The following is a 19,218-nucleotide window of genomic DNA, read 5'->3' on the forward strand; positions in this document are numbered from 1 at the left end:
TCGTTTATGAAAGCTCTTGTATAGGATAGCCTAATATTAGTCGTTTGTAAAAGCTCTTGTATAGGATAGCCTAATATTAGTCGTTTGTGAAAGCTCTTGTATAGGATAGCCTAATATTAGTCGTTTGTGAAAGCTCTTGTAAAGGATAGCCTAATATTAGTCGTTTGTGAAAGCTCTTGTATAGGATAGCCTAATATTAGTCGTTTGTAAAAGCTCTTGTATAGGATAGCCTAATATTAGTCGTTTGTGAAAGCTCTTGTAAAGGATAGCCTAATATTAGTCGTTTGTGAAAGCTCTTGTATAGGATAGCCTAATATTAGTCGTTTGTGAAAGCTCTTGTATAGGATAGCCTAATATTAGTCGTTTATGAAAGCTCTTGTATAGGATAGCCTAATATTAGTCGTTTGTAAAAGCTCTTGTATAGGATAGCCTAATATTAGTCGTTTGTGAAAGCTCTTGTAAAGGATAGCCTAATATTAGTCGTTTGTGAAAGCTCTTGTATAGGATAGCCTAATATTAGTCGTTTGTGAAAGCTCTTGTATAGGATAGCCTAATATTAGTCGTTTATGAAAGCTCTTGTATAGGATAGCCTAATATTAGTCGTTTGTGAAAGCTCTTGTAAAGGATAGCCTAATATTAGTCGTTTATGAAAGCTCTTGTATAGGATAGCCTAATATTAGTCGTTTGTGAAAGCTCTTGTATAGGATAGCCTAATATTAGTCGTTTGTAAAAGCTCTTGTAAAGGATAGCCTAATATTAGTCGTTTGTGAAAGCTCTTGTATAGGATAGCCTAATATTAGTCGTTTGTGAAAGCTCTTGTATAGGATAGCCTAATATTAGTCGTTTATGAAAGCTATTGTATAGGATAGCCTAATATTAGTCGTTTATGAAAGCTCTTGTATAGGATAGCCTAATATTAGTCGTTTGTGAAAGCTCTTGTAAAGGATAGCCTAATATTAGTCGTTTGTGAAAGCTCTTGTATAGGATAGCCTAATATTAGTCGTTTATGAAAGCTCTTGTATAGGATAGCCTAATATTATTCGTTTGTGAAAGCTCTTGTAAAGGATAGCCTAATATTAGTCGTTTGTGATAGCTCTTGTATAGGATAGCCTAATATTAGTCGTTTGTGATAGCTCTTGTATAGGATAGCCTAATATTAGTCGTTTATGAAAGCTCTTGTATAGGATAGCCTAATATTAGTCGTTTGTGAAAGCTCTTGTAAAGGATAGCCTAATATTAGTCGTTTGTGAAAGCTCTTGTATAGGATAGCCTAATATTAGTCGTTTGTGAAAGCTCTTGTATAGGATAGCCTAATATTAGTCGTTTATGAAAGCTCTTGTATAGGATAGCCTAATATTAGTCGTTTGTAAAAGCTCTTGTATAGGATAGCCTAATATTAGTCGTTTATGAAAGCTCTTGTATAGGATAGCCTAATATTAGTCGTTTGTGAAAGCTCTTGTAAAGGATAGCCTAATATTAGTCGTTTGTGAAAGCTCTTGTATAGGATAGCCTAATATTAGTCGTTTGTGAAAGCTCTTGTATAGGATAGCCTAATATTAGTCGTTTATGAAAGCTCTTGTATAGGATAGCCTAATATTAGTCGTTTGTGAAAGCTCTTGTAAAGGATAGCCTAATATTAGTCGTTTATGAAAGCTCTTGTATAGGATAGCCTAATATTAGTCGTTTATGAAAGCTCTTGTATAGGATAGCCTAATATTAGTCGTTTGTGAAAGCTCTTGTATAGGATAGCCTAATATTAGTCGTTTGTGAAAGCTCTTGTATAGGATAGCCTAATATTAGTCGTTTGTGAAAGCTCTTGTATAGGATAGCCTAATATTAGTCGTTTGTAAAAGCTCTTGTAAAGGATAGCCTAATATTAGTCGTTTGTGAAAGCTCTTGTATAGGATAGCCTAATATTAGTCGTTTGTAAAAGCTCTTGTATAGGATAGCCTAATATTAGTCGTTTATGAAAGCTCTTGTATAGGATAGCCTAATATTAGTCGTTTATGAAAGCTCTTGTATAGGATAGCCTAATATTAGTCGTTTGTGAAAGCTCTTGTATAGGATAGCCTAATATTAGTCGTTTATGAAAGCTCTTGTATAGGATAGCCTAATATTAGTCGTTTGTGAAAGCTCTTGTATAGGATAGCCTAATATTAGTCGTTTATGAAAGCTCTTGTATAGGATAGCCTAATATTAGTCGTTTATGAAAGCTCTTGTATAGGATAGCCTAATATTAGTCGTTTGTGAAAGCTCTTGTAAAGGATAGCCTAATATTAGTCGTTTATGAAAGCTCTTGTATAGGATAGCCTAATATTAGTCGTTTGTAAAAGCTCTTGTATAGGATAGCCTAATATTAGTCGTTTGTGAAAGCTCTTGTATAGGATAGCCTAATATTAGTCGTTTGTGAAAGCTCTTGTATAGGATAGCCTAATATTAGTCGTTTATGAAAGCTCTTGTATAGGATAGCCTAATATTAGTCGTTTGTGAAAGCTCTTGTAAAGGATAGCCTAATATTAGTCGTTTGTGATAGCTCTTGTATAGGATAGCCTAATATTAGTCGTTTATGATAGCTCTTGTATAGGATAGCCTAATATTAGTCGTTTATGAAAGCTCTTGTATAGGATAGCCTAATATTAGTCGTTTATGATAGCTCTTGTATAGGATAGCCTAATATTAGTCGTTTATGAAAGCTCTTGTATAGGATAGCCTAATATTAGTCGTTTGTAAAAGCTCTTGTAAAGGATAGCCTAATATTAGTCGTTTGTGATAGCTCTTGTATAGGATAGCCTAATATTAGTCGTTTGTGAAAGCTCTTGTATAGGATAGCCTAATATTAGTCGTTTGTAAAAGCTCTTGTATAGGATAGCCTAATATTAGTCGTTTATGAAAGCTCTTGTATAGGATAGCCTAATATTAGTTGTTTATGAAAGCTCTTGTATAGGATAGCCTAATATTAGTCGTTTATGAAAGCTCTTGTATAGGATAGCCTAATATTAGTCGTTTGTGAAAGCTCTTGTATAGGATAGCCTAATATTAGTCGTTTGTGAAAGCTCTTGTATAGGATAGCCTAATATTAGTCGTTTATGAAAGCTCTTGTATAGGATAGCCTAATATTAGTCGTTTGTGAAAGCTCTTGTAAAGGATAGCCTAATATTAGTCGTTTGTGATAGCTCTTGTATAGGATAGCCTAATATTAGTCGTGTATGATAGCTCTTGTATAGGATAGCCTAATATTAGTCGTTTATGAAAGCTCTTGTATAGGATAGCCTAATATTAGTCGTTTATGAAAGCTCTTGTAAAGGATAGCCTAATATTAGTCGTTTATGATAGCTCTTGTATAGGATAGCCTAATATTAGTCGTTTGTGATAGCTCTTGTATAGGATAGCCTAATATTAGTCGTTTGTGAAAGCTCTTGTATAGGATAGCCTAATATTAGTCGTTTGTGATAGCTCTTGTATAGGATAGCCTAATATTAGTCGTTTGTGAAAGCTCTTGTATAGGATAGCCTAATATTAGTCGTTTGTGATAGCTCTTGTATAGGATAGCCTAATATTAGTCGTTTGTGATAGCTCTTGTATAGGATAGCCTAATATTAGTCGTTTGTGAAAGCTCTTGTATAGGATAGCCTAATATTAGTCGTTTATGAAAGCTCTTGTATAGGATAGCCTAATATTAGTCGTTTGTAAAAGCTCTTGTATAGGATAGCCTAATATTAGTCCCGGAAACAAATCTTTAACGAGTAATTGTGATTGGGTTGGCATTCAGCCTAGCTTGTTTACATTCTGTAAATTTGAATTGCTAGACAACTTTAGGCTATAGTTGATATTGTGCATGATAGTCAGAACTAGAGAGGCACTTGCTTGGTTGCTGTCTATACAAGAACTGTATTATGTCCATATATCCAAGGCATACAATGTGCCATAAAACTTGATGAGACAATAATGCAACCAAGGTAAATAGGCTGACTAAACATAATGACCAACATAATGGTTTTCTCGGCATGCTAATGAAAACATACAATGTGTGGGAACTAAGACACTACAATCCTTTCCTTCTTTGGAAAATAAACACGGTAAATGTAATAGCATTTAATTTCACTCAACTGGCTAATTTAAATTTTGATATACAGCATTGAAAAAAACCATTCACCATAAATGTCAAGTAAGCATCAGCTAAATCTAATTGCGGCACACCTAAGCTAAAATATGAAGATATAAATGTATAACTGTGTTTATAAGCACTACTACTACATGAGCCTCAGTGTGATACAGGATTGCCAAACCTAAGAGGTGGAGCCCTTGACCTTTGAACCAGTGGTTGGGTTTGAGTGCACTTCCCAGCAAACCCACCCCCATGGGATTCAGACTGGCCAGACTGGGCGCAGTTGTGATCGTTAGATTCTACACATCGCTTCGCAAAAGACACATTTCGTCTCACTACACTACCACTTTCAGCATTCTCACATACAATTTCTGACCCTACCCTTCCTGTGACGTAGAACTTTTCATTACCAAAGTTTGCATCTAGTTTGCTTTGTTTTGGTTGTTTTAGATAGACACTGTCACCTACTGTGATTTGGTTTTCGACTGCCCCATTTTTTCCTTCCACATTGAGCTTAGATGACAACTTTTTCAATGCATCATTATCTGCTGCTTTATCGTGTAATGTCCTGTCAATGTCAGCACTAGTAGTCTGCACGGAAGGCAGCTTTGTTTTCATGTCTCTACCAAACAGCAGTGTATAAGGTGCAACACCTGTAGACGAGTGGGGTGTTGAGCGGTATGCCATGAGAAACTTTCGCAGCTCAACTGACATATCAAGGTTGTTCAATTTTGCAATTTTTAAAGTTTTCAGTAGTGTTCTATTGGTCCTTTCTATTTCACCGTTGGCCTGGGGCCACAGAGGTGTTGTAGACACCCACCGAATTCCACAGTCATGCATATACTTCTGCAAGACATCTGACACAAACTGTGGGCCATTGTCTGTTCTAAGGCTGTCAGGGAACCCGAACCTTGAAAATACTGTATCTAAGAACTCGATAACTTTGTCTGCAGTAGTGGATCTAAGGAATGCGCACTCAAAGTATTTGCTGTAGTAATCAATAACAGCAATCACTGACCTTCCATCAGGTAATGGGCCTAAGAGGTCACAGCTTAGCTGCTGCCATGGCTTGCTAGGAAACTTGCTCATTGACATAGGTTCTGGAGGATCTGGGGCGGACACTTTTACACAGTCCATGCATTTTCTGCAGAACTTTTCTGCCTCATAATCCATTTTAGGCCACCACAGTTTGGATCTCAGTCTTTGTTTTGACTTCACTATGCCTTGGTGGCCCTCATGAGCTAGTTCAACACACCTAGGTCTAAGGCTTAGCGGCACAACAATCTTGTTATTACGTAGTAGCACACCATCACACACACTCAGCTCTTCTTTGATACTCTGATAGGAGAGCGCACAACTCTTAAAATCACTCCGCTCAACAGCTCTAATAACTGACTGTATCTCTAGACAGTCCTTAGTCGCTGAGGCAATTTCACTCCATGTTAGAGCACATGGTACAGACTCCCTAGCGATTATGTTTATGTATTGTTCGGCTACAACTGAGGCTATGCTTTGCTTCCCCATGTACTCTGCATTGGTTGAGATACTCAGTCTAGACAGGGGGTCGGCAAGATTACATTTTCCTGGTTTGTGGACTACCTTATACCTAAATGACTGCAGCCTTAGTGCCCACCGCTCAATTCTAGGTGTTGGTTTACTCGATGCACTATTAAAAATAAAGTCAAGAGGCTTATGGTCAGTCACTAGCTCAAACTCAGTGCCTAACAAATACAGCATAAAATGTTCACATGCCCACACCAATGCTAAGGCCTCTTTCTCCGTTTGACTATATTTCCTTTCTACTGCAGAGAGGCTTCTATGACCGTAACTAACTATCCTCTCAGAGGCACCTTGTGTCTGAATAAGGATAGCACCGAGACCATAGGGACTTGCATCTGCTACAACTCGAGTAGCAGCTTGGGGGTCAAAGTGTGCTAATGTTTGTGCTTGTGACATTGCATTTTTGATGAGCTCAAATGCCTTTTGCTGTTCATTGGTCCATTTGAAGGCCTGGTCTTTGTGTGTTATGCGTCGTAGTGGTTCAGAAATTGTAGCAAGATTTGGCAAAAATCTGCCCACAAAATTTACCAAGCCAAGAAAACTCCTACAGTCTGTCACATTATCTGGTCGCCTAAAGTTGACTATAGACTCAACTTTACTAGGGTCTGCAGAGATACCTGCAGCTGAAACAATGAACCCTAGAAATCTAATAGAAGACATTCGAAAAGCACATTTCTTTCCATTCAGTGTCAGTCCTACTTGTTCTAACCTACAAAGCAGGCTGTGCAGTCGTCTATCATGCTCTTCAGCGCTAGACCCATATAGAATGATATCATCTGCTAAGTTTTGCACCCCTTCCAAACCTACCAGTGTCTGCCTTATTACATGCTGAAATATCTCAGGGCTAGCATTTGCACCTTGTATTAGACGTTTATATCTAAAAAGACCAAATGGAGTAATGAATGTTGTTATGTCACGTGAGTTAGGGTCAAGCTCAACTTGGTGGAAACCTTGATTGAGATCTAGCTTAGAAAACACTTTCGCACCCTCTAACCCAGCAAGCATTTCCTTAACAGTAGGGACAGGGTGTCTTTCACGAAGGATGGCCTTATTTGCCAGACGCATGTCAATGGTTTGCCTAATCTCACCAGAGTCTTTCATCACACATACAAGTGGGCTCACCCAAGAAGTACCCACCCCCTCCACTGGCTCAATGATGTCATTGGCTAACAAATTGTCTAAATTCTGTTTAACCTTTTCTCTATATCCAAAAGGTAACCTACGTACAGGCTGTGCTACAGGAGGCACACTATGGTCTACATGAAACTTTACAGAAACATCCTTTAATTTCCCTACACCCTCAAAAACCTTGGGAAATCTATCTACTATATCTTTGTGACAACCACTAACAGCATATACAACATTTTCATTGATAGACAAAATACCTAAATCTCTAGCAGTTTCATAGCTCAATAAACACATGGTAGCATTGCTAAATACATATAGTTTTGTACTCACTACTCTACCATTAGCAGCACATGCAACATTAGTGTTTATTTCTCCCTTGAGGTCTAGCCTGGTGTTACTTCCATAAGCAAACAGTTCACGGCTAGTAGGAATCAGTGTTGCATCCTTGTGTATCCGATCGTATGTCTTAATGTCTATGATGTTGGCGCAAGCTCCTGAATCGATCAAAAATGTCACAGTCTTTCCGGCTACAGACAGTTGTACTTTTGGCATGCCACTTGAAACTCCAGCTATTTGTTGGCTACACTTTGTCGACGTTGATGCCTCACCAATTGTAAATAGTTGATTCTCCTGAAATTGAGTATTGCTACGTTCGGTTGGAGTTGTCTCCTCACTACCAACTGTACATACTTTCTGTGTTGATGAGCTGTTTGTACAGTATTTCGAGCCCGAGAAATGCCCTCGTCTTTTACAAGTGTTACAAGTTCTACCTCGAGCCTGACAGGATGGGTCACTTCCAATATGGCCTCTGCGGTTGCACCGGAAGCAGATGACATCTTTGTCTTTACCCTGTCGAGGCTGACGATTGGTTGTGTTACCAATCCTGTGTATACCATCAGATAGGACTTCGGTTTTGTCTTTACTCGCTGTGCCACTGCTACCATCAGCATACAACTCTGCCTCTACAGCCATCTTAAGCACTGTGTCTAAGTCAAACTGTTTATCATTAGGTATTCTAACAAGACATGAAGCAATGTGAGAATGGTTGATACCTCTTCGAAACTGTTCGACAAGGTTTTCGCTGAGATTTGTTTTAAAGTCACACCCTCTCGCTGCTTTTCTTAGCCTTACTACGTATTCATTTACCTTCTCATCTGGCCTCCTCTCCACTTGCCTAAACTTTTGGCGCTCTAATATAGGATTTGTAGAGCCTCCGTAATGATCTTTGAGAAGTTTTGTCAGTTCATCGAAAGCCATCTCACTAGGCATTCTTGGACTGCACAAGTCCCTCAGCACACCATACGTGCCTGCAGGTAGACCCGCGACCAACACATGCACTTTGTGTTCATCTTTAGTCTTGCTGACAATGAAATAACTGTTTAGCCTTTCTACATAACCATCCACCTCTCCCTCTGAAAATGCTGGAAGCCCTGCCATAGCCATGGTCAGTAAACAGTCTCTATCGCAGATCAGCGGTGTGTAATCCAATGGTTTAATCAAAGCGTCAGTTTAATCCTCGTCGCCAATATTGTGCATGATAGTCAGAACTAGAGAGGCACTTGCTTGGTTGCTGTCTATACAAGAACTGTATTATGTCCATATATCCAAGGCATACAATGTGCCATAAAACTTGATGAGACAATAATGCAACCAAGGTAAATAGGCTGACTAAACATAATGACCAACATAATGGTTTTCTCGGCATGCTAATGAAAACATACAATGTGTGGGAACTAAGACACTACAGTTGAGTCTCTGTTTAAGGCATTATTTTAGATCAGAACCGCTTGTGACTCACCTTTCCAAATCCTTCCACAACACATGTACCGTCTTCTACTCTTGGTAATACCGGAAATATGGAAACATTCCAAATTTTCAATAGTTTTATGTATTCATTTGTTTTATCACCTGTTGTGTACGCAGCAGTAAGTGAGCATTGTATCACCTGTTGTGTATGCAGCAGTAAGTGAGCATTGTATCACCTGTTGTGTATACAGCAGTAAGTGAGCATTGTATCACCTGTTGTGTATGCAGCAGTAAATGAGCATTGTATCACCTGTTGTGTATGCAGCAGTAAATGAGCATTGTATCACCTGTTGTGTATGCAGCAGTAAATGAGCATTGTATCACCTGTTGTGTATGCAGCAGTAAATGAGCAATTGGCACCATCGAAGAACCGACTAAAGGACAGACATCTAATTGTTTTTGCCAAATGAAAACAAAAAATTTGTTAATATACAAAAAGTTGGAAAAAAAATGTTGTCACATTCTTTAAAAGCAGTGTTCAACCGTAAATTGTCTGTCATGCTGAATATGTCACTCAGGACATTACCGTACAGGTGATTAGAAGGAGGACTCGGGAGGAGAGCTGATGCACTGACATAAAGTCATTGAGTGTATCGGTAGAGTTTTCAAGAGGCATTAGTCAATAGAGTTACTAGTCAGTATTTCCAATACAAACTCAACAACAGTTGTTGAGCGAGATTACATTTAATCAATTGTGAGTATTTATATTCTGCCTCACCCATCCATTGTAAATTAGTCATTTAATTCCCCTGTTAGCGCTCACTGTAGGCTATTGTAATCAGCATACTTTGACATGTATCATCATTATTGTATTGTATATTGCTGCTCAGTGGAGGCAGCTCCCTCGCTGCCTATTTTCATTACCTGATGCGTGCATGTTGCTATCAACATTCATTTCATATCCTTGTAGTCATGAAATTTATAATTGTTTTCATAGATTTGCCAGGACTATCTCGCAGTCCTGAAATTCACTCAACCAGCTTTACTCGTCAATATCTATCCCTGCGGATCCACAAATGGGATCCATCTAAAGGTGATACTGGGGATGGACCAGTGATTAGATACGGCATTAAAGTGTGCCAATGTAAGTACTAGAGACGAGAGAGTTATCATTCCTATAATCTTTATTTCCAACAAACTAACTACATGTACTGTACATATATTATATAACTAGCTGTGCTACCCAGCATTGTCTGGATAATAAAAAAGTCTTTGGTCAGAAGATTGATTTGTATTTAACATATAACAACATTTGCCATTCTAACTTCCAAACTACATAGGCCTATCATAAAAAAGTGTTTTGTGGAGTTAAAATAAATAATTTAAGAAAAAATAAAAACAACTGTAAAGGTTTTGAAACTTTGTCAAACAACTGTAACCTTAAAACTTCATATCATGAGGAAAATGTTCTGTGCAGGTGAAATAAATAAGGAAAATAATAAAACAACTATAAAAAGGTTTAGATGTAAATGTTAAAAAATTAACAAGTAATAGCTAAATTAAGGCAGTTTTGCTGCGATTACAATAAAAGATGATTTGGTAATGACACAAAAATATGAATTGAGAAAACAAAATAAAAAGTCCTGAATGTGTTGAATTAATAATAACAATTTGTTGCATAGAAGTGTGCATAAAAAAGATTACTGTTCCAGCAGAAGCTATCCATCAAAACCTTGAATACGGCGATACTGGTACCACTCGATACTGATACAAATGTAAAAATGAGACATTGGACTGTCTTTGTCTGACTGAACGGAGGGATAATGTCGAGGCTATTCCTACTCGAGACAATATAATTGTCCGCGTGAGAAGAATTGGCCTTGACCCTAGATATAGTAATTGAACCTTATGAAAAAGATTTAAGCCTGGTTTCCATATGACAGCGCAAGGTGCGCAACAAGGCGCACGACGTCGTGCGTAGGCCAGTTGTGATATGGAAACGTCAACGCACGACGGTCGCTCGACGTGCGTACGCTGATCGCAAGTATCCAACAGAATGGATCCTTGCGATGGGTGCGTGCGATTATGTATCCCACAATACACCGCTAGACTTTTTCAACCTATCCCACAATTTCAGTGAAGGGCTTTGTTCCGAAGAAATCGGTCTCCCGTACGAAAGAGTAAGCCTGATTTTTATATGACAGCGTAATTTCGCAACGGAGGTCTGTTTTTCCGAAGAAATATGTCTCTCCTACGAGAAAGTAAGGAAAATATCCACCCTGTCCCATACAAGCATGGAGCATACGCGCAATATGGAAACACTGCCTCGCGGCCCAAGAAATGCATTGCGTACGATCACTGGGCCACGCACGATCATTGCACTGTCATATGGAAACCAGGCTTTAACGCAGACATTAACAGGGGCTTAACACTCACAGTCGCTAGCTTTTGCTTGGAGTTATACTGTATTAAAATAAAAACATCATTTTCTGACAAGTTGTAGATTTTTACAGTCATAACTCGTCATACGAATGCCCAACATTTAAGAAATTTGAGATATGAGCAAAATGTTGAGCAAGTTTCTGCCTTGAGATACGAGACAAGTTTGAGATACGAGCATCCCAGCCGGTTCTTGATGTGGTCGGTAAGTGGCCAAGTATGGGAGAGTTCATTTCGAGAACAGCATCGCTCAGTTTTTCTCACCGGATCAGTTTGAAAAAGTTTTAAGAAGGTCAGCTAAAAGTTACAGTGAAAGCGAGGCAAGAAGAGCCAAGCCGGAAGAAGATAACAAAAATGAAAACAAAGTCAAAGTTAGCCTTAGGTTTACTGTAAGATTAAAACTTATTTTCAAGTGTGTTGTTAGCAAGTGTGTTGTTAGCAAGCTAAGTTCATTGAAATTAGATTTAAAGTTTAGGTTATGTTACATAACGTCACAACAGTGCAGTGCACCTGCAGTTTTAGGTGTTTTTGTATAGTATGGAAAGTATTTAGTTATTCCGTATAGAAAATACTGCTTTGAGACTTGAGAAAATGGACATCCATCCATAACTCATTAAGCTGGCATTGTCGAGGTATGACTGTATATAGACTCCAATGCGATGTGAGGATTCGGAACTTAGCCGATTTTGTTTTACTGTTCTCAATTACAACCTATAGGGATACGCAAGATGTGTGTACAAAACAGAAAACTTTAGATGTATTTCGAAAATGCAACAGCTGAGGAACAAAACAAGCAGTTTAATCTTTAATGCATCATTTTTTTAAATTAAATTCTGGAGGTTCTGAACATTTGTGTAAATTCCGAATAGTTCGAATCAGAATCTGGTTAGCAGAATCAGTGTAGCTAGCGCATGGTACGAGTCAGTATAGCTAGCACATGGTGCAAGTCAGTGTAGCTAGCACATGGTATGAGTATTTGGGTACCCACTTTTACTTTTGTTTAATAAAGGTTGTTGCGACTGTCATTTGTCTTTCTTGTCTTCCTTTTTGTCTTCTTCAAACTTGTAAAGATGACAAAGGACCTTTCAAGGACCTCTAGTATTTGGTTGTTATGGAGCTTTAAATTGTAAAAAATCTATTCTTTTCCACTTTCTTGGAGGTTTAATTCTAGTCGTATTTAATAGAGAAGAGACTGCACAGGTTTGAGCACTCGCAGTAGATAGAGAAGAGACTGCACAGGTTTGAGCACTCGCAGTAGATAGAGAAGAGACTGCACAGGTTTGAGCACTCGCAGTAGATAGAGAAGAGACTGCACAGGTTTGAGCACTCGCAGTAGATAGAGAAGAGACTGCACAGGTTTGAGCACTCGCAGTAGATAGAGAAGAGACTGCACAGGTTTGAGCACTCGCAGTAGATAGAGAAGAGACTGCACAGGTTTGAGCACTCGCAGTAGAATCATTAAGTTAAAGAATTCATATGTAGTACCATTTGAATCTATTAAAATTCTCTCACGGATAAAAGGGCAAACATTTGATTCTTAACATGATTCACCTATTTTTAAATAAAGCAAAGATTTTATTTTTATAGTATAGCCATCCATCGCCATTTACTGGCCACATAAAGTAAAATATGACTTCGAGTAGCCAAGGTTTGGCAGTTGACAAACCAAGAGAGCCAGGCATCAAATCATATTATAAATAATCAAATAACAATTATCACCTAGTCCTTTGATGAAGTAAGCGCAGCTCGCGACATTCTCTTTTTGTCTTAGAATTTAGTTCAATTTATGTGAGTTGTTGATCAAGTTATTTTATCAGAGCATTTATTACATTTTATATATCACACTGGTTGACAACTTTTATATGTCACACTGGTTGACAGCATTTATGCCTCACTGGTTGACAGCTTTTATATATCACACTGGTTGACAACTTTTATATGTCACCCTGGTTGATAGCTTTTATATGTCACACTGGTTGACAACTTTTATATGTCACACTGGTTGACAGCTTTTATATGTCACACTGGTTGACAACTTTTATATGTCGCACTGGTTGACAGCTTTTATATGTCACACTGGTTGACAGCTTTTATATGTCACACTGGTTGACAGCATTTATGCCTCACTGGTTGACAGCTTTTATATATCACACTGGTTGACAACTTTTATATGTCACCCTGGTTGATAGCTTTTATATGTCACACTGGTTGACAACTTTTATATGTCACACTGGTTGACAGCTTTTATATGTCACACTGTTTGACAGCTTTTATATGTCACACTGGTTGACAGCTTTTATATGTCACACTGGTTTTCTTGTCGTATGCTTCCTTATTGCAAGCATGCTTTGTATTGTCTAGGTTTTTGAAAGCGTGTTAATTGTTGTGATCAGACAACTTTTCACAGACTCTTAAGGTGTAGTTTGGTTCATGTAATATTTTGTTAATTATTTTTTATTCTAGATACAGAATCTCAAAGATGTCGCTTAGAGAATTTAGAGTCTTTTAAATCTGTGGTAGAGCTACCCGCATTCTCGGCCACCACCAATCCTGTCTCTATTTTGATGGACTTTTTGCCGGGAGCTAACTATAGTTTTATATATCGAGCTAATCGGGCTGGCATGTATGGTTCACCGAGTCCTCCCCTATTCGTCCAAATGCCATGTAAAGGTGAGTCGGCTATTCTAGTTCAGGATGACATGGTACGACTGTATTTGGAATAAGGAATGGTCTGTCTACTGATCTTGTAGCACCATTTTAGTTGTGGAACCACTATTACATGGTGTATGGTGGTGAAACAGTCATATTCCTTTAACCCTTTGCATACCGTAGTACGGCTTTAGTTAGTTTTGCACAAAATTTTTTTGATAGTGAGTAGTTAATTAATTATCCTATCTTATATGTGCTTAAATGAAAGGAAACAATTACTGGTATCTGCATGTGGTATCTGCATGTGGTATCTGCATGTGTTGCATTAATAGAAAATAGATATGTTTACACCCCGTGAGCGTAGTTTCACTTTGTTTACAGCCTATTCTGAGCTTAGTTTTGCTGTTGTCTACAGCCCATCCTGTGCGTAGTTTCGCTTTGTTTACAGTCTATCTTGAGCGTAGTTTCACTTTGTTTACAGCCCATCCTGAACTTAGTTTCGCTTTGTTTACAGCCCATCCTGAGCTTAGTTTCGCTTTGTTTACAGCCCATCCTGAGCTTAGTTTCGCTTTGTTTACAGCCCATCCTGAGCTTAGTTTCGCTTTGTTTACAGCCCATCCTGAGCTTAGTTTCGCTTTGTTTACAGCCCATCCTGAGCTTAGTTTTGTTTTGTTTACAGCCCATCTTGAGCTTAGTTTCGCTTTGCAAAAATTATTTTTCATTACGTTTTCTTTTTTAATGACCAGTCGTTTCAGATGCATTCCAGCTAAGGAGGTTTTATTAATTCTAGTTCAATGGACTTTAGATGGCATTTATTGAACAATGGTACTAGCGAGAGTGAATATTTTTAGCAGTAATAATAATGCAGTAAGCTATAATAATATTAATAACTCGTCAGACTTGGAACATGCTCACGATAGTAGCGAAAATGACTGAAAAAGTGTCTGAGCTCATTCTACAACACATTTGTAGCCTTTTTATGGCATCAACTGGTGTAAAATTTTATGCTGAATAATTTGGGATCTAAATGTTTTTTAGACCATGTGGTTCAAAATTTATGACAATTTATATCCGGCCTGTCAAATATTAGGTTTTACCAAATACTGTAATTATGTCCGGGTAAAAAAGTGAATTTGGTAGTGAAAGATTTAACAATGCTTTCAATGTAGTACGTTGATGCGTGATGCTTTCAATGTACGACGTTGGTGCGTAATGCTTTCAATGTACGACGTTGGTGCGTAATGCTTTCAATGTACGACGTTGGTGTGTAAAAACTTTCAATGTACGACGTTGGTGCGTAATGCTTTCAATGTACGACGTTGGTGCATAATGCTTTCAATGTACGATGTTGGTGCGTAATGCTTTCAATGTACGACGTTGGTGCGTAATGCTTTCAATGTACGATGTTGGTGCGTAATGCTTTCAATGTACGACATTGATGCGTAATGCTTTCAATGTACGACGTTGGTGCATAATGCTGTCAATGTACGACGTTGGGGCATAATGCTTTCAATGTTCGACGTTGATGCATAATGCTTTCAATGTACGATGTTGGTGCGTAATGCTTTCAATGTACGACGTTGGTGCATAGATCTGACAGAATGAAGTAAAATTGTGTGATGGTGAGCTAACATCTTTTACCAAAGCTTACAGCTCTTTGTTATGTCCAGCCATTTAATTAAGGAGGGTATATACTCATTAACAAAAGGACCAGTTGCGCTGTCACACTGTCACATACACTGTAACATACACATCTGATACATCTACCTAGCCTCACCGCTGCCAAAGCAGGTTCATTCAGAAGCATTCATTGCTAGAAGCTTCCTACACAACTAAGCCATAGCATGTGCTATACCATAGCCTTAGTCTACATTTGACCACAGTGGCTTGAGTACCACACAAGTATCCGTAAGAGTGCTTAGCTTAAATTTTAATTTTTGTAAAGTTCAGGGTTATGTTAGCGGCTTGTTGATTGTCATTTAGTTGTTGGAAGTCAACTCTGTTTACATGTATTGAATATGCATTTCAGAACCCAAGGTTGGCCCAGACATACACAAGAAAAACTACACCATGGAGGGACTGGCCGAGAAGAAAAAAGTGAACGTAACCTTCTCGTGGCAAGTATGGCTGCTAAACTGAAGCTTTTAGGTTTAATACATGTCCTATAAGGCGGAACACTGACATTTTCAATTTTTTTTTCATCTTCTCTGATATTGTGGTTCAGCATTAGTATTTAAGAGCTATTCTCTCTTTGAACTGAAATAGCCAATTGCATTCTTCTCTCAATCATTTTTCAACAGGTTTACATTATTTCAACAGGTAAATAGACAAGTTCATAATTCCCGTAATATGATTAAATTGCTGACTTCACACTAATTCTAAAGTGATAATACGCAAGGCATGAGTAGATAATTCTAAAGTGATACCCAAGGCCTGAGTAGATAATTCTAAAGTGATACCCAAGGCATGAGTAGATAATTTTGAAGTGATACCCAAAGCATAAGGAAATAATTCTAAAGAGATAATACCCAAGGCACGAGTAGATAACTCTAAACTGACACCCAAGGCATAAGCAAATAATTCTAAAGTTATAATACCCAAGGCAAGAGTAGATAATTCTAAAGTGATACTCGAGGCATAAGTAAATAATTCTAAAGTGATAATACCCAAGGCATGATTAGATAATTCTAAAGTGATACCCAAAGCTTAAGTAAATAATTCTAAAGAGATAATCACCAAGGCATGAGTAGATTAATGAGGAATTGGTCAATCATTGAACTTTGAAAGATCACTGACTTTCCGCATCATTCGTACATTTATTTATTTTGTGAATGTTTGTAGTGAGTAGATGACTTTATTGGTTAAAAATTCGTGCAACGGTGCATTATCCATTATAAAGATAATAAATAAAGAATAAAGATGAATAAATAATAAAGATAATAAATAAATAATAAAGATAATAGAGAATAAATCAAGAATAAATAATAAAAATAAATAAAGAATGAATAACAAAGGTAAAAAATAAATAATAAAGATAATAAATAAATAATAAAGGTAAAAAATAAATAATAAAGATAAATATAGAATGAATAATAGAAATAATAAATAAAAAATAAAGAATAAAGATAAATAAAGAATAAATAATAAAGATAATAAATCAAGAATAAATGATAAAGATAAATAAAGAATGAATAATAAAGTTAATAAATAAAAAATGAGTAATAAAGATAATAAATAAAGAATAAATAATTGTTATGTCTTATTCCCCAAGGTCAGCTAGCTAGCAGAAATGACCTACTTACGCAGTTGTTGTTTTTGCTTAGAGTATCTCATTCTCCTAATATGGCATGGCTTGCTATCTTCTTGCATGCTGTCAGTTTATTAAATAGATTGTAAGAGACAGGTCAACCTCTCGTTTCTACACAACCTAAGGATTTATCACTGGTGTTAGAAGTGGGATACCCTAGGACACTTATATTTCGCTAGTATTTAGTTTCGTGAGTAGCATACAGAGTAAAATTTCGCTGCAACTTAATTTCGTAGCTCTGATAAGTGCGAAAATATAGTGACGTGAAAATAAATGCAGTGGAACAAACATCTTTAGATTCCTCAGGTCCAGCTCACTGGTACGAAATATTTTTCAATTTGGGACTACCGTACTTTTCGGACTGTAAAACGCACCTCTATATAAGCTGAATCTGCTTTATTTTCCAATAAACGATAATAAAACAATACTTTGTATAGGCCGCAGAACTAAGGACTGTGCTTTTTAACGTGGTAGCAACTTTGCCATTTAAAACAGAACAGTGCAGAACGGCACAGTTTCGTATTATCCGACGCCTATTAACTTAGTGCCTAACTGGACAGTACCGTGAGGCATTGTTTCGTATTTTCTTTCACAGCTAGAAACTAATTGGAGATTCCCGTTAATGCGCCCTAGCGGTGAAAGAAAAAGCCAGAGATTAGCCGCACCCTTATATAACCCGCGTGGCTCAAATCATCAGAAAAAAGTAGCGGCTAATAGTCCGAAAAGTACGGTAGTTTTTATTTGTGAACCGCAGGTAGAAATGTGTAGGCGAGATCAATAATGCAATTTGATCGCTTGCTGCCATTTGTTTCCTGGACTATCAATGACGTCAAGGTCCCTGCCACAGTGACCTATGTGGTACCAATATTAGAACTCAAGTATTTATAGCACGTGGTGGCCATGGCTCCGGGTTGTTATTGCTTTTGGTTGGTAATAAAATTCATCACCACAATAATTATTATTCAATTTTATGACTTTCCCTACCAGACTGTCATCCTCATCAGTTACAAATTCAATGACTAAACTAATATCATCATCTTCCTGATTTGTTTAGGCTTTTCCAAAAAAACTTATTATCTTAATTTGTTTTGCCATGCTGCTCAGTCGGTGTATTAGCTATAATGAGTTTAGCAAAAATTGCCCAATGAGCCAACCACACATAAACTAACAACCACACATAACCACACCAAACTTGCCTGCATTTTTAATATGACGATTTTGTTGTGAATATCAATGAACAAAGCCATTAAATTTTGCGTTTTTGCTCGTTCGTTATGATACGTAGTTTAGTTTCGCTCATTAAATTTTCGCGAGAGGATGCTGCCGCGAAAATGCGAAAGTTAGATGCCGCGAATACATAAGTGTCCTAGGGTATGTCTATCAAAAAACTCTTAATTAAATAAACGCTCAAGTGCACAATGGAGGATACGATCAAGGCAATGATGGATGCTATGCAGCAGCAGCAGGTTCTGTTCCAGAAACAAATGCTAGAGCTGATAGATAAATCAGAAACAAGAACATTGCAAGATACGAATTCCACTCCAACTATTCCGAAGTTTGACACGTTTGACAAGGAGACTGTGAAATGGCAAATTTATTTGGAACGTTTTAACCAACACTTTGCTGTTTACAATGTTACTGATGCTAAACAAAAGCGAGCCTGCTTGCTGTCTTGGGTAAGCGCGCCAACGTATGACCTAATGATGAACCTGTTCGGCTCAGAAGATAAAACGACAAAATCTTTTGCTGAGCTAACACAGAAACTAACCGACCACTATAAGGATAGTGTTCATATACAAGCAGCACGGTATGAGTTCTATCAGTGTAAAATGAAAAAAAATCAAACGTATGCTGATTGGGCTGCAGAGTTACAGGGCTTAGCACGCCACTGTAATTTTACTTGCAAAAATAATGGCTGTGGTCAGAGCTATGTAGATGATCAGATTAAAGACGTCATAATCAAAGAAACACCCCACGCTGATGTCAGACGCCAGTGCTTACTGGACAACAACCCTACCCTTGATGATGTGCTCGCTAAAGCCGTAACATACATCAAAACTACGGAAACGGATAGAGTGCTGAAAGATGAGTTCAATGAACCACCTCCAGATTCGGTTAACAAAATGTCTGACACATATGGACAGAGAACCAGACGAGCCCAAAGCGCCCAAAGTGCCCAAAGTAGTAACTAAAGAAACTCTAATTCTAACTCGCTAAAATCCTGTCCGAGTTGTTTTATCAAACACGATCGCAAAGATTGCCCTTGTAGAGAACTCGTTTGTAG

The 19,218-nt window shown here is 37.7% G+C and overlaps 1 protein-coding gene across 4 annotated transcripts in view; it reads left to right on the forward strand.

Annotated features, from left to right (window-relative positions):
- The window catches only part of LOC137393833 (receptor-type tyrosine-protein phosphatase mu-like), a 171,855-nt gene that overhangs the window by 47,419 nt on the left and 105,218 nt on the right, over positions 1–19,218 (forward strand). For all 4 annotated transcript variants that reach the window (XM_068080557.1, XM_068080544.1, XM_068080563.1 and 1 more), the window contains exons 6-8: positions 9,537–9,683; positions 13,442–13,648; positions 15,657–15,748. In XM_068080557.1, coding sequence (XP_067936658.1) covers positions 9,537–9,683; positions 13,442–13,648; positions 15,657–15,748 — 446 coding nt within the window. The remainder of the gene's footprint in view (positions 1–9,536; positions 9,684–13,441; positions 13,649–15,656; positions 15,749–19,218) is intronic.

Source organism: Watersipora subatra, chromosome 1 (assembly GCF_963576615.1).
Source record: "Watersipora subatra chromosome 1, tzWatSuba1.1, whole genome shotgun sequence".
In the NCBI taxonomy this organism is placed as follows: Eukaryota; Metazoa; Bryozoa; class Gymnolaemata; order Cheilostomatida; family Watersiporidae; genus Watersipora; species Watersipora subatra.